Here is a 23,407-nt window from a genome sequence, read left to right as displayed (position 1 = left end):
CATAGAGATTAGTAACTTGGTTAATGTCCTTTTCTTCACTCACTTTTTCAATGGTATTTGAGACTACAATTTATATTTCCTAAAGCTCCTTCTTCCCTTGACTTTAATGGTACTCTACTTTCTATTGTCTTTCCTTGTTTTTAGTCTCCTTTTCCATTGCTCACTCTTATGTATCAGTCTGCTTTAGGGTTCTACCTTTAGCGCTTTCCTTACTCCTCTGCTTATTGCTTCATCCTCATTACATGACTTCAACAACCACTTCTTAATGATAAACCCTAAATATTTCTAGCCCAGGTTTTTTCCTCAGTGCCAAATCTTTATATCCAAGAAAACCTAAATTCACCTCTTCAAAAAGAAACTCACCCTTTTCTAACTGGCTTTCATTTATATTAAGTGTACACTTAATAAATGGTACCAACCTCCAATCCATCTGCCAAACCAGAATCTTTGTATCTGTCACTTATGCTCCTCTCTTACACATCCTATCATCCACTTAGTCACCAGATTCTGTTGATTCTATCTCATCCTCAAATTTGTTTCCTCCTCTCCAGTCCCACTATCACTACCTTATTTAGCCCTTGTCATATTGTGTCTATATTACTGCAATAGATCTCTGACAGATCTCTCCCTCTCTGGTTGCCTTTGCCCGGACTGCTCTTCCAATTCTGACCTGGCTAGCTCTTCTTCCTTAGGACACACTTCTTTATACAGAATCTCCATGAATGTTTCTTTCATAGCATTGACTCAGAACTATAAATGCATGTTTACTTTTCTGCCTCCTTCATTAAGGAATAAGCAATTTGAAGGCAGACATTTCTTTGTCCTCTGCATTTCTAGAACTTAGCATAGTGCATGGATTTTAGTAGGCTCTTGATAAATAATTATGAATAAATAAATGAATGAATAAAATGAAATGAATAAGAAGTTAAAAGTTGTTATAACTCCATGTCATTTAATTTCACATATTGCTAAGGTAAATATTTTCTTGCTTTTAAATACTTGTATAAAAAGTATCTAAACTGAAAAAAAAAGACATATATTAGCCATAACAGACCACTACATGTCCATAAGAGTGGACATGGAAAGTAATTTATAATCATCTAGGTCAGTGATGGCGAACCTATGACACACGTGTCAGCACTGACACGCGTAGCCATTTCTGATGACACGCGGCGCGGCCGCATGCCGAGGATGAAACATTTGCTGCTCCTGAGGATGAAACATTTGCGAAATAATGTTTTTTCCTCAAAGTGACACACTACCCGAGTTATGCTCAGTTTTTTGGCGAAATTTGACACACCAAGCTCAAAAGGTTGCCCATCATTGATCTAGGTACTATATAAACATGAGGTATTATATTGTGCTTTTGTACTGAAGTTATTAATATACAGGTTTTAATCAATTTGACAACTGACATGTGTTCACAATGATTACACTTTGCTAAGGTATTTCAGGTAGTCACCAAGAGAGGGAAATAATATTAAGTTTTAAACAACTAAAGAATGGGGTCTATTTTTAGTTTAGAATAGATGTTATGAAGCTAGGTTAATGAATTGTTTTCTGGGCAATTTAGGAAATCTTGGTGAAAATGCATTCACAACATATAAGAATAAATATAAATGAACACATCCTATCTAATAAAAGAGTAATATGCAGATTGACCATCACTCCAACACACAATATGGCTGCCCCCATGTGGTCAAAGATCCTGTCCCCATGTGGACACAAGATGGCCACCACAAGATAGCCAGCAGGGGAGGGCAGTTGGGAGGGACCAGGCCTGCAAGGGAGGGCAGTTGGGGGCGATCAAGCCTGTAGGGGAGGGCAGTTAGGGGTGACCAGGCCAGCAGAGGAGGGAAGTTGGGGGCAAACATACTGGCAGGGAAGCAGTTAGACATGAATCAGGCTGGCAGGGAGTGATTAGGGGGTGATCAGGCTGGCATATTAAAAAGCAGGCAGAAGCAGTTAGAGGCAATCAGGAAGGCAGGCAGGCGAGCAGTTGGGAGCCAGCAGTCCTGGATTGTGAGAGGGATGTCCAACTGCCTGTTTAGGCCCCGTCGAGCCTAAACAGGCAGTCGGACATCCTTGAGGGGTCCCCGATTGGAGAGGGTGCAGGCTGGGCTGAGGGACAACCCCCCGCCCCGTGCACAAATTTTGTGCACTGGGCCTCTAGAACACATATATGCAGGGGACAGCAAGCTATGACCCACAGCCCATTTTTATATGGCCCAGGAATATTTTTTATATCTTTAAAGGGTTGTGGTTGTTTTTTTTTTTTTTAAGAAAACAAAGACTATACAACAGAGGGCATATGTAGCATGCAAGGCCAAAAATATTTAATATCTGGTCCTTTACAAACGTGTTTGTTGACCCCTTATATATAACATTTCCTAGGTAGAAAGTCCATAAGCTTTCATCAAATTTTTTTAAAAAGGTCTCTTTTCCCACCACACCCTCTAACATGGTTAAGAATCACTGGAATGGATGGGGATCCTTTTCCATTTAGCTATCCAATTAATGTATTCTCTATATTTTTTGCTGCAAAGTAATAAAGCAATTGTAGAACCTAGAATAATATAACTTGAATTTACTTATTCAAGATTTTGCCATTTAAAATGCCTTAAATATCACACTAGTCAATTTGAAATAACATGCAAATTATTTAGAATCAGCTTGTAAATTTTCAAATCCATTAGTGTCTTCTTACCTGAAGTCCTTTTATAAAGTTCTGTATTGAGAAATCATAATATAAAAAGATGCTGGTCAGAATCTGTAATACTTTTTCACTTAGTTTAAAGGGAAATTGAGTTGTAAGAAGCAGCTGAAAGAGATAAATGGGGGACAGGACATACTCCTTGTTAGTCTTTATTCTTTATAAATATCAAGTATAAATAATGAGGCAAAGAATGAGACTATGACACAGTAACTATGAGAGCTATAACAATAGCTATATTGTTTAGGTTAAACATCAACTAAAATTTTAAACTAATTAATTTACAAAACAATAACAAAAAGGAGCTGTTCATACCACACATTCAGAATCAAAGATGTCTATCACCTCCTATCCAATTCCTCATTTTAAAAAATACTGCCTGTCAACTATATAACTCCCTTTCTCCCACCAGAAGCCATTGAAGCTACAAGCTACTTATTATCTGATTTCTTTCTCATCCCTACTGATACACTTTATGTACTATTAGATGAGAAACCCCAAATTAACATGTCTATTTCAAAAATATAAAATAGCTGAATTTGTATTATCTAGCTCATTTTCAATGGCCTATAGTGAAGATTTTACATCTGAAAATGAAGACATACTAGACTTTAAAAAAATTTTGTAATTTATCTTTATTGTAGGAAGTATTACAGATGTCTCCCTTCCCCTCCCTCATAGGCTGCCTCCACCCCACTCCTGCCCCTCCCCAGGTCTAGGCTTTTTAAACAGAAACATGGTCATAGAAGGCTAACTGAACTTGACTACAACCAAGCAATTTTAAAAACTATAGCTAGAAAAATTTTCCCTACAGTGTCAGCAAACCAATGGATACCACCTTTATGGGGAAAAACTGTAGAAGTGGTTAGTAAGTAAATGGAAGGTTGTCATTAGTTTACCTTACACAAGCAACATAAAGCACATCTTAAGGGAGCTGAGTCTAGCAACAATTTGTGGAAGGTCAATACTAAAGAAGTCTATTTCTATTTAGGTAGAGGCATAGGGCTATGGTCTGGGAAAACATTAGTATTTATTTTCAGTCAAGAGCAGCATGACAAGAAAGAGTCCACTAAAAACTTCAAATCATTTAATATTAATATTAAATGTAAGAGTCAAAACATTGTTACTGTTACCAGGAAGACATTAAATTCTGTAAAAATTTATTTTTAAAACCAATAATTTTCCACTGAGTAATAACTGATTGATAGCTATAGATTGATAGATATAATTTTTTCATAAATCTTACCTTTTTTATCTCAAGAAGCAATACTATACCACAAAATCATTAAATAAAAATATTAAAATATGTGAAGGAATATGTTCAATATCATACTCTGAAGAGATGCAGAAATTTATCATTAACATTTATATTTATAATCTATTCTTGGCAATTTTCTTTCATCCTATTTCACTGGTAAATTTTTTTTTTATTTTTACCTTATCAATTACTGTAGTCAGGTGCTCCTTGCAAGACAAAGATTGGAATATTTCTATACACAACAGAGATGATACTGCATGAGGAAGCAACCGATGGATGATAACAGGAGATGTGGCAATTCCAAAAATGAGTATTAGTGGAAATTCATGTAGATGCTGACTAGTTTAAAAAAAAAATACAGAAGTGGGATTTCTTTAGCAAATATATTTCAATATATCATTTTTCAATAAGGCCTTTATTTTTATGCCTACTTTATAAGACACTGGTAAGGAGTATCATTATAGATACTAAAATTTGCTAGGCCACTCATTTTCCTCTGTTAAATAACATTAAAATAGTTATTTACCAGACATTCTAGCTCTGAAATCAAGCTATTAATGGTTCCTCTCATTTTATCAATGAGAACACAGAGGTCCAGAGAGATCAAGTGCCTCCCTCTACAGTTACACAATCTCAAGTGTTAGAATAGGTGTAAGATACCATACAATTTAACCTCTCACCCAAAATTTGAGTCCCACTTACAGTCTTCCTTAGAGTTAGTTATCCAGCCTATGCTTTAAGAGTTCAGTGGCATGAAGATCACTAATTTTCAAGGTAACTTATTCTATTTATGGACATTTCTAACAGACACATTTCAAAGATATAGTTTTAGTGGACATTACTAAAATATGTTACATCCTTTCCTCTCATCCTTAACTCAAACTTATTGAATATGATTGATTCTTAGCATTACCAACAGGAACTCAAATGACTTCCCCAGAGTAAAACAGTTCTCTCCTTGAGAGCTACTGCAGGTTAGTCCTGTGTAACAAGGCTGATGATCTTGCTTGCTCCCTCCTGTTAGCTATTGCTTTTCATAGTATAGCTGTATACAGTTCTACCACCATAGGAGTATTGCATGGACTCTGTTACTGTTTTAAGTTATTTTTCCTTACTTTTGATGGTAAAAGTAGTCACAAGCCTGAACTTCAAGAGAGTAGAGCTTTTCCATCACTATTCTATACTGTACATTTTTCCGGTATATTACACTATTCAGTATTAGCATTAAGAAAAGTCTTAGGATCTAGAACTCTTAGTTTCAGTGGGGAAAAAAGACATTATCACCTGCCACCCCAGCGGGGCTGAGGGGACTGGACGCCACCATCTTGTGGCTGTGGGTGCTGCCATCTTTGAGGGCATGGCAGACAATTATCATATTCCCTTCTTGTTGGCTGTGGGCACCGCCATCTTTGAAGGTGTGGCAGTCAATTAGTATATTCCCTCCTTATTGGCTGTGGGTGCCGCCATCTTTGAGGGTGTGGCAGTCAATTAGCATATTCCCTCCTTATTGGTTGTGGGTGCCGCCATCTTTGCGACGGTGTGAGGGTCAATTAGTATATTCCCTCTTTATTAGATAGGATAATATTATTTAGAAAACATTCTTGCTCAGTAGAGCTAACTCAAACAGTAGGGCTAACTTGGTGGAGAGGTAACAGAAAATAATAGCTGACAACATCTCAATCTGCAGTACTTTATACATTCAAGGTGCGAGTAAGAGACAGACAATTTTGGTGAGAGAGAAATTATATTCTATACTGCCTTATCATGCTAATTTAAAATTGGCTAATTTTTGTCTTTTGATTCTCATTCTTTGGCCAAAAAGCAAATGAAAATCTGATAGGAGGTCTTTGAACATTCAATTATAAGGAATTTGAAATCATCTTGCTTTCCATCCTTTTGGTATTAAAATAAAGATTAAATTGCCATTCATTTTCTCTGAAAAAGGTTGTTTTTTAAGTTAAACATGGTATATTTTCTTAATAAAAGAAATTTTATGCAAAAACCAGGTGATACAACATCTACCTGCTGATAATTATGAAGTCTTGGAGTACTTTTGTGGTGAAGCTTTCCATATCCTTTAAGATAAGCACAACAGGAGGAGACTGCCATTGGCTAGAAATCCTCTTTTTCCGTGGCTTTCCTAGGTCTGTCTTCTTTTAAGCCATTGTGGAAAGAAGGAGTTAAAAGGTAAGCCTTACCAACCAAACAATGTTATACCTGTAGATCTCTCTTCCTTTATATTTCACAGTAACAGTGTGTGTTTTTTATTTCTCCCACATATTAAATAGCAACTCATTCCAACATTTATTAGCAGAATCTTTCCATTTGACATGGGAATAATAACCAAGAAGAAAAAGGTCCAGTAAAATCTATAACTCTTAAGAAATATTTATATTTTCTGCTATCTGAAAAAATGAACAAAAAGCATAGGGAGAAGAGAACATTCGCTATAAAATTTATTTTTCTGTTGGTAGAATGTCATATTTTCCTTTGCTTTAAGGTGAGAACTAGTATTTTTAAATTAGAATGCATAATGAATAACCCAGCTCTGCTACTGTAAAATTTCAAGTTGAAAAGCATCTTAAATTATCATCTAGTCCAATCCCAATCTTTTAAATTGCAGACAGCATTTAATTTCTACAAAATCTAAAATTCTGACCTGGCCATTGAGGCTCAGTTGGTTGGAGTGTTATCCCGTGCACTGAAAGGTTGTGGGTTAGATTTCTGGTTAGGGCACATACATAAGTTGCAGGTTCATTCCTCAGTGGGGGCATACAGAAGGCAACCTATCAATGTTTCATACATCGATGCTTCTCTCTTTCTCTCTCTCTTCTTCCCTCCCTCCGTCTCTCCCAACCTCCCATGAAACACATGCAGGAGGCACCCAATCGATGTGTTTCTCATTGATGTTTCTGTCTCTCCCCTTCCCTTCCACTTTCTCTAAAAATCAATGAGAAAATATCCTTAAGTGAGGATTAATAACCACAACAAAAAAATCTAAAACTCTGGATCAAATTAAGATACTGCAGTAAGCATTAGACCCAATTTGATACCTACATATTGCACAAGAAAGCTTCACTTATGATGACATCAGCAAATACATTCATCAAAAAATGTCAATACAGTATTTTTTCCCATACTATCTGGCTACACAGCATCATAAACTAAGGCTATAGTTTTATGGTACCAATTACCCATGAATCACTTAAGTTATTCATTTTCACCAGAGACTAACATGGTAGAATGAAATTTCTTTTTATTTATCTGTTTGTTGAATATACTTTTACACTTTACTTAGAGAGCATTTACTCCCTAAGAATTCTAAATATGGAACTAATTAAAATTCTTAAAAATATATACCTATGGCTATTTCTCATCGGACTAAGTTGATAATAGATACTGATAGCATGGTTCTACTGCACAAAAGCAAATATTGAGGAACCTATGAGATAATATATTAACACTAGAGGCCCGGTGCACAAAATTCGTGCATTGGGGAGGAGGAGGGGGTGTCCCTCAGCCCAGCCTGCACCCTCTCCAATCTGGTACCCCTTGGGGGATGTCCTAAACCAGCAGTCAGATATCCCTCTCACAATCTGGCACTGCTGGCTCCTAACCACTCACCTGCCTGGCTGCCTGACTGCCCCTAACCACTCTGCCTGCCAGCATGATTGACACCTAACCGCTCCCCTGCCGGCCTGATTGACACCTAACTGCTCCCCTGCAGGCATGATTGACACCTAACTGCTCCCCTGCCAGCCCAATCACCCCCAACTGCCTTCCCCTCCTGGCCTGGTCACCCTTAACTACCCTCCCCTGCTGGCCCGGTCACCCCTAACTTCCCTTCCTTGCCAGCCTGGTTGCCCCCAACTGCCCTCCCCTGCAGGCCTGGTTGCCCCCAACCGCCTCCCCTGCAGGCCTGGTCACCCCCAACTGCCCTCCCCTGCCAGCCATCTTGTGACAATTTGGGGGCAGCCATCTAGTGACATGGGAGCGTGAGGGTCAATTTGCATATTACCCCTTTATTATATAGGATTATAGACATTGTTACAGAGATAAAATCTGCAGCAGAACCAATTCCAAATGCTGTTTCTGTCACTAGATGACATTCTCCCACAAATAAAATGGCCTTGTAGGAACCTAAACTTTTACCAGGATGTAGGCTGCATACTGATAAAAGAAGCTACTATTAAATTAACAGCTAGTGCTACAGAAGCATATCCTTATTAGAACAAAATAGCACTATGCTTAATATAATCCCAAGCCTCTTCAATCATATGCCAATTTCCTAGGAGAAAATTATCAGTGTACATTTACCTGTGTGACATTCATATACCAACTGGAAAGAGAATCCATTGAACAATGTGTCTTTTTCTGGATATCTTTTTCCTCCTCTTTGGATTCCATATCTACACGGCAGTCCGTCAACTGTGAGAACAGCTTTTGCAAAAAATGTTTCATATCTACAATAAATAAAAGGTAAGAAAGTTTCTCTCTCCTTAAAGCAAATCTAAAACAACTGAAACTTCTTGATCAGTAGATTTACATTATTTGAGTAGAATGTGTTTTCTATACTTAACATTAACTAGCATAACGTTTAGCATATTAACTATTAGTGTTCATTAGTATTCTCCTTAATATTGAAATTTCATTAATTGAGACTAACACTAGGCCAAAGTTTATTTGTATTGTCTATAATAAAAGTGTTACCTAAATAAATGTATAACTATGAACACTATTAATTATGTTAGGAATAATATATATTTAAATTACTTCTGGACAGCAAAATGTTTTAAAAGACCAAAAGTGTTATTTACATAAGTTATTTTACCGATTACAAATCTTCCTTAAAGTCACTTTTATTTTTTATTTTTTATTTTTTTTTAAATTTCTTTATTGATTAAGGTGTCACATATTTGTCCTCATCCCCCCATTCCCATCCACCCCTCCCCACGCATGCCCCAACCCCCTGTTGAACTTAACCGTTGGATAGGCTCATATGCATGCACACAAGTCCTTTGGTTGAACTCTCCCCCTCTCCCCACCCTCCCCCTACCCTCCCCTATCCTCCCTCTGAGGCCCGATAGTCCGATCGATGCCTCCTTGCTTCTGGTTCTGTTCTTGTTCCTCAGTCTATGTTGTTCATCATTTCCCCTAGATGAGCGAGATCATATGTCACTAGATATATACTTATGAGAACTGAATGTGAGACGAGCAATAATAGTTATGTTGACAGGCAGATGGATCAGTCTGTAGTGAGTTTCTTTCTGGACCAACAGTTCTTTTGAGACCCAATTTCAATGTCCACCAGTTCCTTATCTGTACATGTCAGCACTGACCCCTCAGCTCTGGATGGTGGACCAATGGTGGTAACGGAGGTCCGACTCCCTCTGGTTTGGTCTCGGCGAACCCAGGGGCACGGCTTCACCCGGACTAAGGGGCACGTGGCCTCACCCGGATCAAGGGACACATGGTCTCACCCGGACCCAGGGACGCTTGGGCTCTCCCAGACCCAGGGGCACGTGGCCTCACCCGGGCGTAGGTGCACGAGGCCTCACCCGGATCCAGGGACACATGGTCTCACCCGGACCCAGGGACGCTTGGCCTCTCCCAGACCCAGGGGCACGTGGCCTCACCCGGGCGTAGGTGCACGAGGCCTCACCCGGATCCAGGGACACATGGTCTCGCCCGGACCCAGGGACGCTTGGCCTCTCCCAGACCCAGGGGCACGTGGCCTCACCCGGGCCTAGGTGCACGAGGCCTCACCCGGATCCAGGGACACATGGTCTCGCCCGGACCCAGGGACGCTTGGCCTCTCCCAGACCCAGGGGCACGTGGCCTCACCCGGGCCTAGGTGCACGAGGCCTCACCCGGATCCAGGGACACATGGTCTCGCCCGGACCCAGGGACGCTTGGCCTCCCCAAGACCCAGGGGCACGTGGCCTCACCCGGGCATAGGTGCACGAGGTCTCACCCGGATCCAGGGACACGTGGTCTCACCCGGACCTAGGGACACTTGGCCTCTCCCAGCCCCAGGGGCACGTGGCCTCACCCGGGCCTAGGTGCACAAGGCCTCACCCGGATCCAGGGACACATGGTCTCACCCGGACCCAGGGACGCTTGGCCTCTCCCAGACCCAGGAGCACGTGGCCTCACCCGGGCCTAGGTGTACGAGGCCTCACCCGGATCCAGGGACACATGGTCTCGCCCGGACCCAGGGGTGCGTGGCCTCTCTCAGACCTAGGGGCACGTGGCCTCACCTGGACCTAGGTGCATGAGGCCTCACCCGGATACAGGGACTCATGCTCTAGCCCGGACCCAGGGACGCTTGGCCTCTCCCAGACCCAGGGGCACGTGGCCTCACCCGGGCGTAGGTGCACGAGGCCTCACCCGGATCCAGGGACACATGGTCTCACCCGGACCCAGGGACGCTTGGCCTCTCCCAGACCCAGGGGCACGTGGCCTCACCCGGGCGTAGGTGCACGAGGCCTCACCCGGATCCAGGGACACATGGTCTCGCCCGGACCCAGGGACGCTTGGCCTCTCCCAGACCCAGGGGCACGTGGCCTCACCCGGGCCTAGGTGCACGAGGCCTCACCCGGATCCAGGGACACATGGTCTCGCCCGGACCCAGGGACGCTTGGCCTCCCCAAGACCCAAGGGCACGTGGCCTCACCCGGGCATAGGTGCACGAGGTCTCACCCGGATCCAGGGACACGTGGTCTCACCCGGACCTAGGGACACTTGGCCTCTCCCAGCCCCAGGGGCACGTGGCCTCACCCGGGCCTAGGTGCACAAGGCCTCACCCGGATCCAGGGACACATGGTCTCACCCGGACCCAGGGACGCTTGGCCTCTCCCAGACCCAGGAGCACGTGGCTTCACCCGGGCCTAGGTGTACGAGGCCTCATCCGGATCCAGGGACACATGGTCTCGCCCGGACCCAGGGGTGCGTGGCCTCTCTCAGACCCAGGGGCACGTGGCCTCACCTGGACCTAGGTGCATGAGGCCTCACCCGGATCCAGGGACACATGGTCTCACCCGGACCCAGGGACGCTTGGCCTCCCCCAGACCCAGGGGCACGTGTCTTCACCCGGGCCTAGGTGCACGAGGCCTCACCCGGATCCAGGGACACATGGTCTCGCCCGGACCCAGGTGCGCGTGGCCTCTCTCACACCCAGGGGCACGTGGCCTCACCTGGACCTAGGTGCACGAGGCCTCACCCGGATCCAGGGACACATGGTCTCACCCGGACCCAGGGACGCTTGGCCTCCCCAAGACCCAGGGGCACGTGGCCTCACCCGGGCCTAGGTGTACGAGGCCTCACCCAGATCCAGGGACACATGGTCTCACCCGGACCCAGGGGTGCGTGGCCTTTCCCAGCCCCAGGGGCACGTGGCCTCACCTGAGCCTAGGTGCATGAGGCCAAACCCAGATCCAGGGACACATGGTCTCACCCGGACCCAGGGACCCTTGGCCTCTCCCAGACCCAGGGGCACGTGGCCTCACCCGGGCCTAGGTGTACGAGGCCTCACCCGGATCCAGGGACACATGGTCTCGCCCGGACCCAGGGGTGCGTGGCCTCTCCCAGCCCCAGGGGCACGTGGCCTCACCGGGCCTAGGTGCACGAGGCCTCACTCGGATCCAGGGACACATGGTCTCGCCCGGACCCAGGGACGCTTGGCCTCTCCCAGACCCAGGGGCACGTGGCCTCACCCGGGCCTAGGTGCACGAGGCCTCACCCGGATCCAGGGACACATGGTCTCGCCCGGACCCAGGGACGCTTGGCCTCTCCCAGACCCAGGGGCACGTGGCCTCACCCGGGCCTAGGTGCACGAGGCCTCACCCGGATCCAGGGACACATGGTCTCGCCCGGACCCAGGGACGCTTGGCCTCCCCAAGACCCAGGGGCACGTGGCCTCACCCGGGCATAGGTGCACGAGGTCTCACCCGGATCCAGGGACACGTGGTCTCACCCGGACCTAGGGACACTTGGCCTCTCCCAGCCCCAGGGGCACGTGGCCTCACCCGGGCCTAGGTGCACAAGGCCTCACCCGGATCCAGGGACACATGGTCTCACCCGGACCCAGGGACGCTTGGCCTCTCCCAGACCCAGGAGCACGTGGCCTCACCCGGGCCTAGGTGTACGAGGCCTCACCCGGATCCAGGGACACATGGTCTCGCCCGGACCCAGGGGTGCGTGGCCTCTCTCAGACCTAGGGGCACGTGGCCTCACCTGGACCTAGGTGCATGAGGCCTCACCCGGATACAGGGACTCATGCTCTAGCCCGGACCCAGGGACGCTTGGCCTCTCCCAGACCCAGGGGCACGTGGCCTCACCCGGGCGTAGGTGCACGAGGCCTCACCCGGATCCAGGGACACATGGTCTCACCCGGACCCAGGGACGCTTGGCCTCTCCCAGACCCAGGGGCACGTGGCCTCACCCGGGCGTAGGTGCACGAGGCCTCACCCGGATCCAGGGACACATGGTCTCGCCCGGACCCAGGGACGCTTGGCCTCTCCCAGACCCAGGGGCACGTGGCCTCACCCGGGCCTAGGTGCACGAGGCCTCACCCGGATCCAGGGACACATGGTCTCGCCCGGACCCAGGGACGCTTGGCCTCCCCAAGACCCAAGGGCACGTGGCCTCACCCGGGCATAGGTGCACGAGGTCTCACCCGGATCCAGGGACACGTGGTCTCACCCGGACCTAGGGACACTTGGCCTCTCCCAGCCCCAGGGGCACGTGGCCTCACCCGGGCCTAGGTGCACAAGGCCTCACCCGGATCCAGGGACACATGGTCTCACCCGGACCCAGGGACGCTTGGCCTCTCCCAGACCCAGGAGCACGTGGCTTCACCCGGGCCTAGGTGTACGAGGCCTCATCCGGATCCAGGGACACATGGTCTCGCCCGGACCCAGGGGTGCGTGGCCTCTCTCAGACCCAGGGGCACGTGGCCTCACCTGGACCTAGGTGCATGAGGCCTCACCCGGATCCAGGGACACATGGTCTCACCCGGACCCAGGGACGCTTGGCCTCCCCCAGACCCAGGGGCACGTGTCTTCACCCGGGCCTAGGTGCACGAGGCCTCACCCGGATCCAGGGACACATGGTCTCGCCCGGACCCAGGTGCGCGTGGCCTCTCTCACACCCAGGGGCACGTGGCCTCACCTGGACCTAGGTGCACGAGGCCTCACCCGGATCCAGGGACACATGGTCTCACCCGGACCCAGGGACGCTTGGCCTCCCCAAGACCCAGGGGCACGTGGCCTCACCCGGGCCTAGGTGTACGAGGCCTCACCCAGATCCAGGGACACATGGTCTCACCCGGACCCAGGGGTGCGTGGCCTTTCCCAGCCCCAGGGGCACGTGGCCTCACCTGAGCCTAGGTGCATGAGGCCAAACCCAGATCCAGGGACACATGGCCTCACCCGGACCCAGGGACCCTTGGCCTCTCCCAGACCCAGGGGCACGTGGCCTCACCCGGGCCTAGGTGTATGAGGCCTCACCCGGATCCAGGGACACATGGTCACGCCCGGACCCAGGGGTGCGTGGCCTCTCCCAGCCCCAGGGGCACGTGGCCTCACCCGGGCCTAGGTGCACGAGGCCTCACTCGGATCCAGGGACACATGGTCTCGCCCAGACCCAGGGACGCTTGGCCTCTCCCAGATCCAGGGACACGTGGCCTCACCCGGGCCTAGGTGCACGAGGCCTCACCCGGATCCAGGGACACATGGTCTCACCCGGATCCAGGGACGCCTGGCCTCCCCCAGGCCCAGGGGTACGCGGCCCCACCCGGGCCTAGATGCAAGAGGCCCCACCCGGATCCAGGGACACATGATCTCGCCCGGACCCAGGGGTGCGTGGACTCACTTGGACCTAGGTGCACGAGGCCTCCCCCGGATCCTGGGACACATGGTCTCACCCGGACCCAGGGGCGCTTGGCCTCTTCCAGACCCAGGGGCGCTTGGCCTCACCCGGACCCGGAATCCGGCCTCACCTGGAGCCAGGGGCACGTGGCCCCACCCAGACCCAGGGACGCGAGGCCCCACCCATACCCGGAGGCGCGCGACCACTCCCGAGCCCAGAGGCGCGCAACCCCGCCCGCACCCGGGTCCCAGCGGGGCCCCGTCCTCCCGATCCCAATTCCCGCCGGTCAACCCCCCCCCCCCAGCAACCTCCCCGGCCATCCTGCCAGAGCTCCAGGACGGCTGCCGCAGAACTCGTCGGGCGGCTGCTCGGCAAAGTTCCGGTGCGCCCGGTGCGGGGCGGCGGGCCGGCCCGGCGTCACCGCGCCGGCTCCTGGGTCCACAGTGGCGGCTGGTCGCCGAGCATGCGCACCCGGCCGCCCCCGGGGCACCGAAATTCCTGAAGGACTCGGAGGCCAGCAAGCGCGGAGTCCCCCACCCCACGTCTCACAGGGGCCCGACTGTCCGTGCTCGGCAGCAAGTGGAGCCGCCCCCTCAGCCAGAGACCGCCGGGGGGACTGCGCCGAGCACGCTCCAGGTCGCCCCTGCGTCGCCCAAGCCGCAGTTCCCAAAGTGTGGTCCTTGGGTCATCTGCATCAGCATCATCCCGCATACCCCTCTTATTCTAGCTGCAGAGCATCCACTCAGCCAGCCCTACGGTGGTTTTGGGTGGTGTCTGTTCCGCTCTCCCGTCGCAGCCTCAAAGTTGTTGTGGCAGGCAACATCCAGGCCTCCGCCCTATGTCTCCATCCCGGTCCTCCCTTGTATAGTTAAGTCTTGATTGTTGCTGGTGCCACCGGGAGGGCTCTCTTTGTCTATAAAGGAAGAGTTGCTGTGCAGGAGACTCTTCTATGGGCCGGGTCTTGGTGCAGCAAGGCTTTGGCGCTCACTGAATCTGCCTGTTGGATTTGTCCCTTATGTGCGTGGTTGAAGTCTGGTGTCATTTCCCACAGACCACCAGATGCCCTCGTTTCTGGGTCCCCAATGGGGCGTAGATCAGCCACTGCCTTAGGCACTCAGCAGGGATTACAGCAAGAACTGTAGTTTCCTCCTTCTGTCTGAGTGGCCCTGGAGCAGTCCGACTAGAACAGCAGTTTATCTGGTCCGCTGCCAGAGGGCAGGCCACCCACATGCATAAGCCGTTGCTTGGAGCATAGGTGTGCCTGCAAGACTTGCGGGGCGGGTCTTCAAAACGTGCGGGGCGGGTCCCAGGGCGGGGCGGGTCTCAGGGCGGGACGGGTCCCAGGGTGGGGCGGGGTCTCAGGGCGCCAACAGTCCATGGTGCGGCGAGCCACAATGGCTGCGAATCTGCTCCTTCTGCCTTCCAAGTTTCTAAGTCCCCTCATTCCGCGCTCTAGCGCAGCAAACACTGATTGCTGGGCGCACCTCCACAAGAGTCCCGCCTCTCCCCGCAGGCATCTGGGTCTCCCGCGGGTCCCCAGAAGCTGGATTTCAGGGTGATGGAGAGCTAATCTCCCCTAAGTTTGGAACAAAAGCCCCTTTCCCCCGCCACCAGCCCGAGCCACGCGCCTCCGCACCTTGTCCCCTCCGATTTCGCTGGTTTCCTCTTCCCTCTTAGCTGTAAATCTCTCCTGTAGTTCTGGGCTGCAGACGCTCCGTCCTCCAGTCTCGCCCCTGAAACCGCTGCGCGCGGCCCAGCCATCCTCTTGATTCTCCTCCGTCAAAATGGCTAGAGGACTTGAAAGTAAGATGAGATCTCTTAATAATCCTCCAAATTGGTGTTGGCGGCGTCCGGGGCCCCGAGGATCTCAGTGCGCAGCTCGGCCAGGTCGGTGGCGCGGGTGAGCCCCTCCTGCAGAAAGATGGTCTCTTTCTTCACTGAGAGCCGCTGCGCGGAGTCCGCGGCCGCCACCACAGCAGCCGCGGCCCCCACGAGCCCATGGCCCCGGCTGCGGTAATGACTGAGGGGAGCAGCTGCCCGGTCTGGGGAGACGCGAGCAGCAGTCGCCACCCTCAGCAGTCCATGTTTCAGTTGTATTTCCGAAACTGCCATGCGAGGCAACAGATCAGCCTTTCACCTCCGCCGCCATCTTTTCTCCTTCCTTAAAGTCACTTTTAAAGATGACTTTAAGGAAGGCTTTTACTTCATTACAATCAATTTTAGGCTTTTACTTCATTACAATCAATTTATGAATATGAAAGTAAATATAAAGCACATCAATCCAAATCTAAGCACATTTTACTCTTAGTGTCTACATCCTTTATGATTTATTTAATGGCTTCAGATACACAAGGTAAGCTCTGACAATGGACCATTTTTACCAATGGTGGCCTTTCAAAATGGAACAATAAGATTATTTGAGCCTATAAATATGAGCCTATGTAGTCTATTCTCTTTTGGGCTAAGTAAGAACTCCCAATTCCTCAATTCTTAGCTCTCTGTCCCAAACATTCCAACTCGAAATGCCTGGACTATTACTGGCAGTGAAGCTATATGGCAGGAGTAGGGCTGGAATAGTGTCAAAGACTCCTGCAACTTGGGAGGCACTAAACTTCACCCTGCCAAAATATAGTACCGTACTCTTCCCACAAATAAAAAGGGATGAAGAAAGCTTGAGAGACACAGACAGACAGATATGGAGAGATACACAAAGAAAGATGGAGACAAGGGCCGAAGAAATTGATAACATCTCACCAAGGTTATTAAAGCATTTATACTTTACCTGGACAGTCTCTAGCTTGCAATTTAACTACATATGGAGTGACATTATTCTGAACGGCTTCTGTTAGACTTCTGAATGTAAATTCATGATCTGTTACATTCACACCTATGGGATTATACATCATATTACACCATCATTTTTATTATTAATAATTTAACAACAAAAGCTATTTAACATGTCAAGTGAATTGCTAAGTAAAAGTAATTTTACATGATTAATAAAACAACACACTACATAACGAAGAGATCTCCAGTAATACTAGCTATCTAGAGGCACACACTATACTTGTTAGGAAAGATATTTAGCACAATTTCTCTTTAAAATAAAAATTACTGGGGATGTGTAGTTGACCCTTGAAAACATTTCATTTCTTTGTCACATTCATTAAGAGCTCTTTAAAATAATTACTCAAAAATAAAGACTATGGATTCCAGTCTTACTGTGACCCTCACTTAACACCTGAGGAGAATCCAATCAGTAATATTATTTATGATCACAGTAGTAAATATAATAGGTAAAGTGTACACTAAACTGATTTCTAAGGAAAGAGTCTAAAACCAAATTATAGTTTTTGGTCCTTTAGGTATTTACTAAATTCAGATTCTCATTTCCACACATCAGAATTTTAGTGCTCTGCATGCAGTTATCAGAATTGAGTGAAAACTTCCCACTACTTTGGAAAAAATTCTATTAACTGGTAACTTCCCTAAGGTCCCAATCTGTGCTTTCTAGAAAGAGCTTTGGCACTTAGGCAGATGCCAGCAGCAGACATCCTGAAACTACTTGAGGCTTGCTACTATAAACCTTCAACTGCTTGCAAGAAAAGTTCAGAATCATCCAGACCACCAAGAGTCAACATTTTTTTCCTAGGAGAGGCAACAAACAAAACTGTTGGCAGGATATTTTTAAACAGACATACACTAAAATAAATAAATAAATAAATACACATATACCTTACAGAAAATAGAAACTGTGCAATGTGCTTAAGTAACTTTGAGTACAGATTTTTTTTAAGTGTCAAAATGATATTCCTAGCATGCATCACGGTCTATGTTTATGATACTACATCTCTGAACAAATTTAGGAGTTTAGTAAAGCAGTAAAGCACTGGCTTATCTTGTCTGACTGACTTTGTAAACTATTTAACACTATGTTCCTTAAGATAACGCACTTGTCTATTGGAAACAAGATAATCAGCATCTTTAACTGGAAAAATGTTCTCCTCAAACTACTGACTTTCAAACACATGATTTCCATTAGCTTCTTTTCTCCTTTTGGCACTAGGCAGAGAAGGGATTTAAACAGTGCTCTCACAACAACCTATCAGGCCATCCCTCTTGATCGTGTTTCTCCCACTCCAATTACTATAACATGGCAATAGAGAAAGAAAGCACCCAACAGTACAAGCCAGCCATCACTGGGCTTCAGTTTCTCATCCATAATGGAAGGGGTTTTCAAATTAACTGGCAGGTTGCACTGAAAAGCTGATCCACAGCATTTTATTTTTATTTTATTTTTATTGATTTTTTACAGAGAGGAAGAGAGAGGGATAGAGAGTCAGAAACATCGATGGGAGAGAAACATCGATCAGCTGCCTCCTGCACACCCCCCACTGGGAATGTGCCTGCAACCAAGGTACATGCCCTTGACCGGAATCGAACCTGGGACCTTTCAGTCCGCAGGCTGACGCTCTATCCACTGAGCCAAATCGGTTTCGGCTGATCCACAGCATTTTAAAATCATTCCACAAAGTCTTATTACTCAGAGTGGTCCTGGGATCAGCAGTATGGGCATCAGATAGAGGCCTATTAGAAATGCAGCATTTTAGGCCCTGCCCCAGACTTATTAGTGAAATTTTTCATTTACTAAGATCCCCTAGAGGTTATTTTTAGGAACATGAAAGTTTGAGAAGTACTGCCCTGAATATCAGGTAGATAATTAACAGTATTAGGCAGTACACTTTAAACAAAATGAAAAGAAAAAAAACCTGCTAATATTTCAAAGAAAATTTTTCCATTACCTGCAAGCCAGATATTTGGTTAAAATTGAATGTTAATGATAGAAATTTAAGTAACTAAGAAATTTACAACCTATAGTCTGAAAGCAGTTTATATATAATTCATCCAAAATTCTTTTAAACAATTACTATTAATACAATATTATGAAACAATCAAATATTTAAAAACTATAAATAAGGAAATAAAATTAAAGTCATAGAATAAATGCACTGAAGAAATGATAAAAAGGATATAAAAATAAAATCTTTTAATATACTGCTGGTTTCTTTATTACCAAATTCAAATCTCATCTACTTTCATAATATAACTAAAGAAAAGAGTAACATATATATTTCCCCTTCATTTTTTCAGACAGAAAGTTGATGAGGGTACTAGCTAACCCAAATCAATTTCTTCTAATTTATAGACGTATGAACTTTTATTGGTTTTGAAATTATGCCTAACAAAATATAATTGTTTTAATTCTGTAAACGAGAGAGAAAAAACAGGTTTACCAGAACAGATTATTCCCCACTATTCTCAAAAACAGAGCCACCAATTTTAAAAAACAACAAACCTGTACATACCTAGAATAAGAGCAGCAGTTGGAATTTCTCTTAGTTTTATTTGACAGCCCCAGTCTCTTGAATTCTTCTGGAATCCAGAATGAGACTTTTGTAGAAATTTGATTAAACTGTCAAACAGGTTTTTATTTAATTCCTCTTGCATTTGCTACACAGAACACACAAAATTTTATGGATTATAATTAGCAATAATCTGATGTGTCTTTCAAAATTTGGGAAAGAAAACTGTCATGAATTCAATTCCAAAGATTACATGTAAAATTACAATCATGATGAAAAAAAAAGTTTTTTCTTTAAATCTCCAATGATTAGGGCTTTGGATCCCCTCATTAAAGAGTCTCTTTAATCATTCAACAAACATTGACTAACCACCTTACAAATGAAAGATAGTCCCTACCCTAAAAAATATAAAGAAATTGAGCAAGAACGCTTAAAATGAAAACATGTTGTGTAGAGTGCTATGACAATATAGGAATAAAGAGTAGGACCATCCAACCTAAGCTGATGAGGTGATATATCTGAGCCAAAGCATTAGAGCAGGTGATGGAGTTGGTGATGGTAGGTAAAGGAAATTTGAATGAATGGATAGAAAAGGAGGAAAGGAAGAAAGCACCAAACAACTGAAGAGCCACAGATATAGCTAAGCATAAAGAACATGAAAAGTGGTAGGGAATGAGATTGGACAAATAAGCAAAGGGATAGACCAAGAAAAAATATATTTGATGTTAAAGCGTTTAGATTTTATCCTGTAGGGAGAACCACTGAAGACATTTGAAGTAGAGATATGATTAAATCAGGATTAGGAAGGGTTAATTAGGAAGGGTTCCTGTGAAGGCCAGTTGGCCCCGGAGTTGGAAAACCCCTGTTGCAGGACCTAAGACTGTATCTGCATGACAGGAGGACTTTTCTAATTTGGCCAATAGTGCCACAGGGACTAGTGGCAGATCTGAAGGGTTTTACACTGAAGAGTCAGTTAAGAGGATATTATGACAATCAGGTAAAGAAATAAAGAGGACCTAAATTGGAAACCACAAACTCAAATATCTTCAAGGGTCACATGGAATACATGAATGAGCAAAGCCACTAGGTGTAAAGCAATAAAGTGTGGTGGGAAGCAGTAATAAACTGAAAAGCACATAACTGTCCCAAAGGCATTAAAAAAAAAAAAAAAAAAAAAAAGACTGGTGTAGCCACTGTGGAGAACAGTATGGAGTTTCCTCAAAAAACTAAAAATGGAACTCCCATTTGACCCAGTGATCACACTTCTAGGAATATATCCCAAGAAACTAGAAACACCAATCAGAAAGGATATAAGCACCCCTATGTTCATAGCGGCACAATTCACCATAGCTAAGATTTGGAAACAGCCTAAATGCCCATCAGCAGATGAGTGGATTAAAAACTGGTACATCTACACAATGGAATACTACGCTGCGGTAAAAAAGAAGGAATTCTTACCATTTGCAACAGCATGGATGGAACTGGAGAGCATTACGCTAAGCGAAATAAGCCAGTCAGAGAAAGATAAATATCACATGATCTCACTCATTTATGGAATATAAGAAACAACATAAACTGATGAAAAAAAAAAATACCAAATCCAGAGACAGAGAAGCATCAATCAGACAATCAAACCTTAGAGGGAAGTTAGGGAAGGGTGAGGGTAAGGGGGAGAGATCAACCAAAGGACTTGCATGCATGCATATAAGCCTAACCAATGGACACAGACAACAGGGGGGTGAGGGCATGAGTGGGGGGCGGTGGGGGGCAATAGGACAATAAGGACACACATGTAATACCTTAATAAAGAAAAAAATATACAACACTGTGTTGGTAAAAAAAATAAAATAAAATCTGTTAGCTCTAGAACAATGAATCTGCTATAGTAGACAAATTTTTCAGAGCTGGAATATAAAGAACATGGTAACTGGATATAGGATGAGAGAGTGAAGTAGTTTAGAAAGAGCTTGATTTCTTATTTGCGTAACTGAATGGATAATTTGGACAGTGCCAGCATTTCAAAGCTGTGAGGATGTGTAAAGAGCCCCTTGCCTTAGCAACCATCATTATAAACGTAAGTTCCAGTACCTGAAGCTATGCTTAATACTTGAACATGAGGGTTTTGATTTTTTTAGGGCATACAGATTGTGCTTAACCAGTATTACCAACATTTCATCAATTCTCTTGTAAACTGGTGGAAAAAAAGATAAGAAACAACAAATATGAGATTTACAGTATTAGAGAAAAGTTATTAAAAAAAGTATTCACCTCAGTTTCAGATTTCATCTGCTGCCATATCAACTGATAAGTTTCAAATCGAAGCTTACTGTCCTCAGACTCATTTTTCCCTTCATTAAAATACTCCTCTGAAAACACAGAAATAAGTCAATGTCTTTTTTATATAATATGTGTGTATGTGTATTTGGTGATAGGTAACATTGATTATCTTTTATATTTAATTTTATTTATACATCTTAAATTCTTACTGTAAGTACTGTAAGGTGAAATATCTTATTTAATTTTTATAATGTATTTCTATCATTTACTTCTGAACATCTAAGTTTTTATTTAATGGTTTTGATTTGAAATATATACATTTAATATAAATATATTTTCATTATTTACTCTTATTCTAAGGCTCTGTATACTTTGCTTTATATATCTATTTTGAGTTCTCCTTTATTAAATGACTAGCGGTCCGGTGCATGAAATTCGTGTACTGGGGGGGGTGTCCCTCAGCCCAGCCTGCACCCTCTCCAATCTGGGACCCCTCGGGGGATGTCCTAAACCGGCAGTCAGACATCCCTCTCACAATCTGGGACTGCTGGCTCCAGCAACTTGCCTGCCTGCCTGCTTGATTGCCCCTAATTGCTTCTGCCTGCCAGACTGATAGCCTCCTAACTGCTCCCCTGGCGGCCTGATTGACGCCTAACCACTCCTCTGCTGGCATGATTGACACCTAACTGCTCCCCTGCCAGCCTGATCACCCCCAACTGCCCTCCCCTGCAGGCCTGGTTGCCCCCAACTGCCCTCCCCTGCTGGCCATTTTGTGACAATGTGGGAGAGGCCATCTTGTGGTGACATGGGGGCAGCCATCTTGTGATATGAGGGCATGAGGATCAATTTGCATATTACCTCTTTATAGGATTCTTACTACTACTATCCTTGTTCATTTGTTCAACTGATTCAGTTTTAGCCCAGACTTATACTTATTCTGTCTGCATTATTTTATATATTTTTGGAATGTTTTCCTCCCAATCGTTGGCCATTTATCAAAATACCATTTGTTGTAGTGGTTTTCAAACTTTTAAAACCATGATCCACGTTAAGGAATACATCTTACATCATAATCCAACACACACACATATAATAGAAATCAAAACTAAGTCCCACAAAACAATACTTACCATGTGATACCAAAAGTTTTCTATTCTGTTTTTTAAAACTCTCAAGACCTACTAAATTGATTTCATGACTCACACTTGGATTATATGTAAAAACTTCCAGTTTGAAAAACATTCCTTTCTTCTACTGATTTGAGATGTCCTTATCATCTAAATGCTTATAAATACACTAGCGTTCCCGTTGCAGGAAAAATCCTGCAATAGGATTTCCTGCTGCACTCTACCCCACCTCCGCTCCGCCCTTGTCACCCGCCCTGCCTTCTCCACCAGCCCACCTGCTTTTCCCTTCGCCCCCGGCCCTGACTTCGCTCCTCCCTTCTCCCCACCGCCCCCGGCTTGCTTGCTTCTTCGAAGCTTTACTCCCTTCTGCAGCTCTTGGCTTCTTTCGACGCTGACTTGATATGCAAATTAGCCGCCATCTTTGTTGGGGTAATTTAAATGCTTATAAATACATTTGGAACTATTTTTGAACTTTTTCTTTTGTTCTACTGAATCTAACCATACCAGTCCTGAACTACTTTAATTATTGTAGCTTTGTAGTTCATTCTAATATTGAATAAATTCAGGTCTTCTTTCCATCACCACAAAACATCATCATTCTTTTTCAAAAAAATTTAAGCCATTCTTTCAAACTAATTTTGTCATTTTTAAAAAATAATTACACTGGTATTTTGACTGGATAAAAGAAAATCTATAGATTGATTTGGGGAGAAAATATATTTTTAATATATTAAAAATTCATGTCCAGCCCTAGCCAGTTTGGCTCAGTGGATAGAGTGTCAGCCTGCAGACTGAAGGG

General features: G+C 45.6%; 1 protein-coding gene across 2 annotated transcripts in view; it reads right to left on the bottom strand.

The window, feature by feature from the left end:
* ORC3 (origin recognition complex subunit 3) overlaps positions 1-23,407 on the bottom strand; it is a 62,235-nt gene that overhangs the window by 33,822 nt on the left and 5,006 nt on the right. For both annotated transcript variants that reach the window (XM_008147216.3, XM_008147293.3), the window contains exons 3-9: positions 21,473-21,570; positions 19,208-19,352; positions 16,624-16,728; positions 8,289-8,434; positions 5,994-6,124; positions 4,151-4,310; positions 2,708-2,821 (exon numbers count right to left, since the gene is read on the bottom strand). In XM_008147216.3, the coding sequence (XP_008145438.1) occupies positions 2,708-2,821; positions 4,151-4,310; positions 5,994-6,124; positions 8,289-8,434; positions 16,624-16,728; positions 19,208-19,352; positions 21,473-21,570 (899 nt within the window). The remainder of the gene's footprint in view (positions 1-2,707; positions 2,822-4,150; positions 4,311-5,993; positions 6,125-8,288; positions 8,435-16,623; positions 16,729-19,207; positions 19,353-21,472; positions 21,571-23,407) is intronic.

This window comes from Eptesicus fuscus, chromosome 10 (assembly GCF_027574615.1).
Source record: "Eptesicus fuscus isolate TK198812 chromosome 10, DD_ASM_mEF_20220401, whole genome shotgun sequence".
NCBI classification, from domain to species: Eukaryota; Metazoa; Chordata; class Mammalia; order Chiroptera; family Vespertilionidae; genus Eptesicus; species Eptesicus fuscus.
This window is presented reverse-complemented; position numbering and strand designations above follow the sequence as displayed.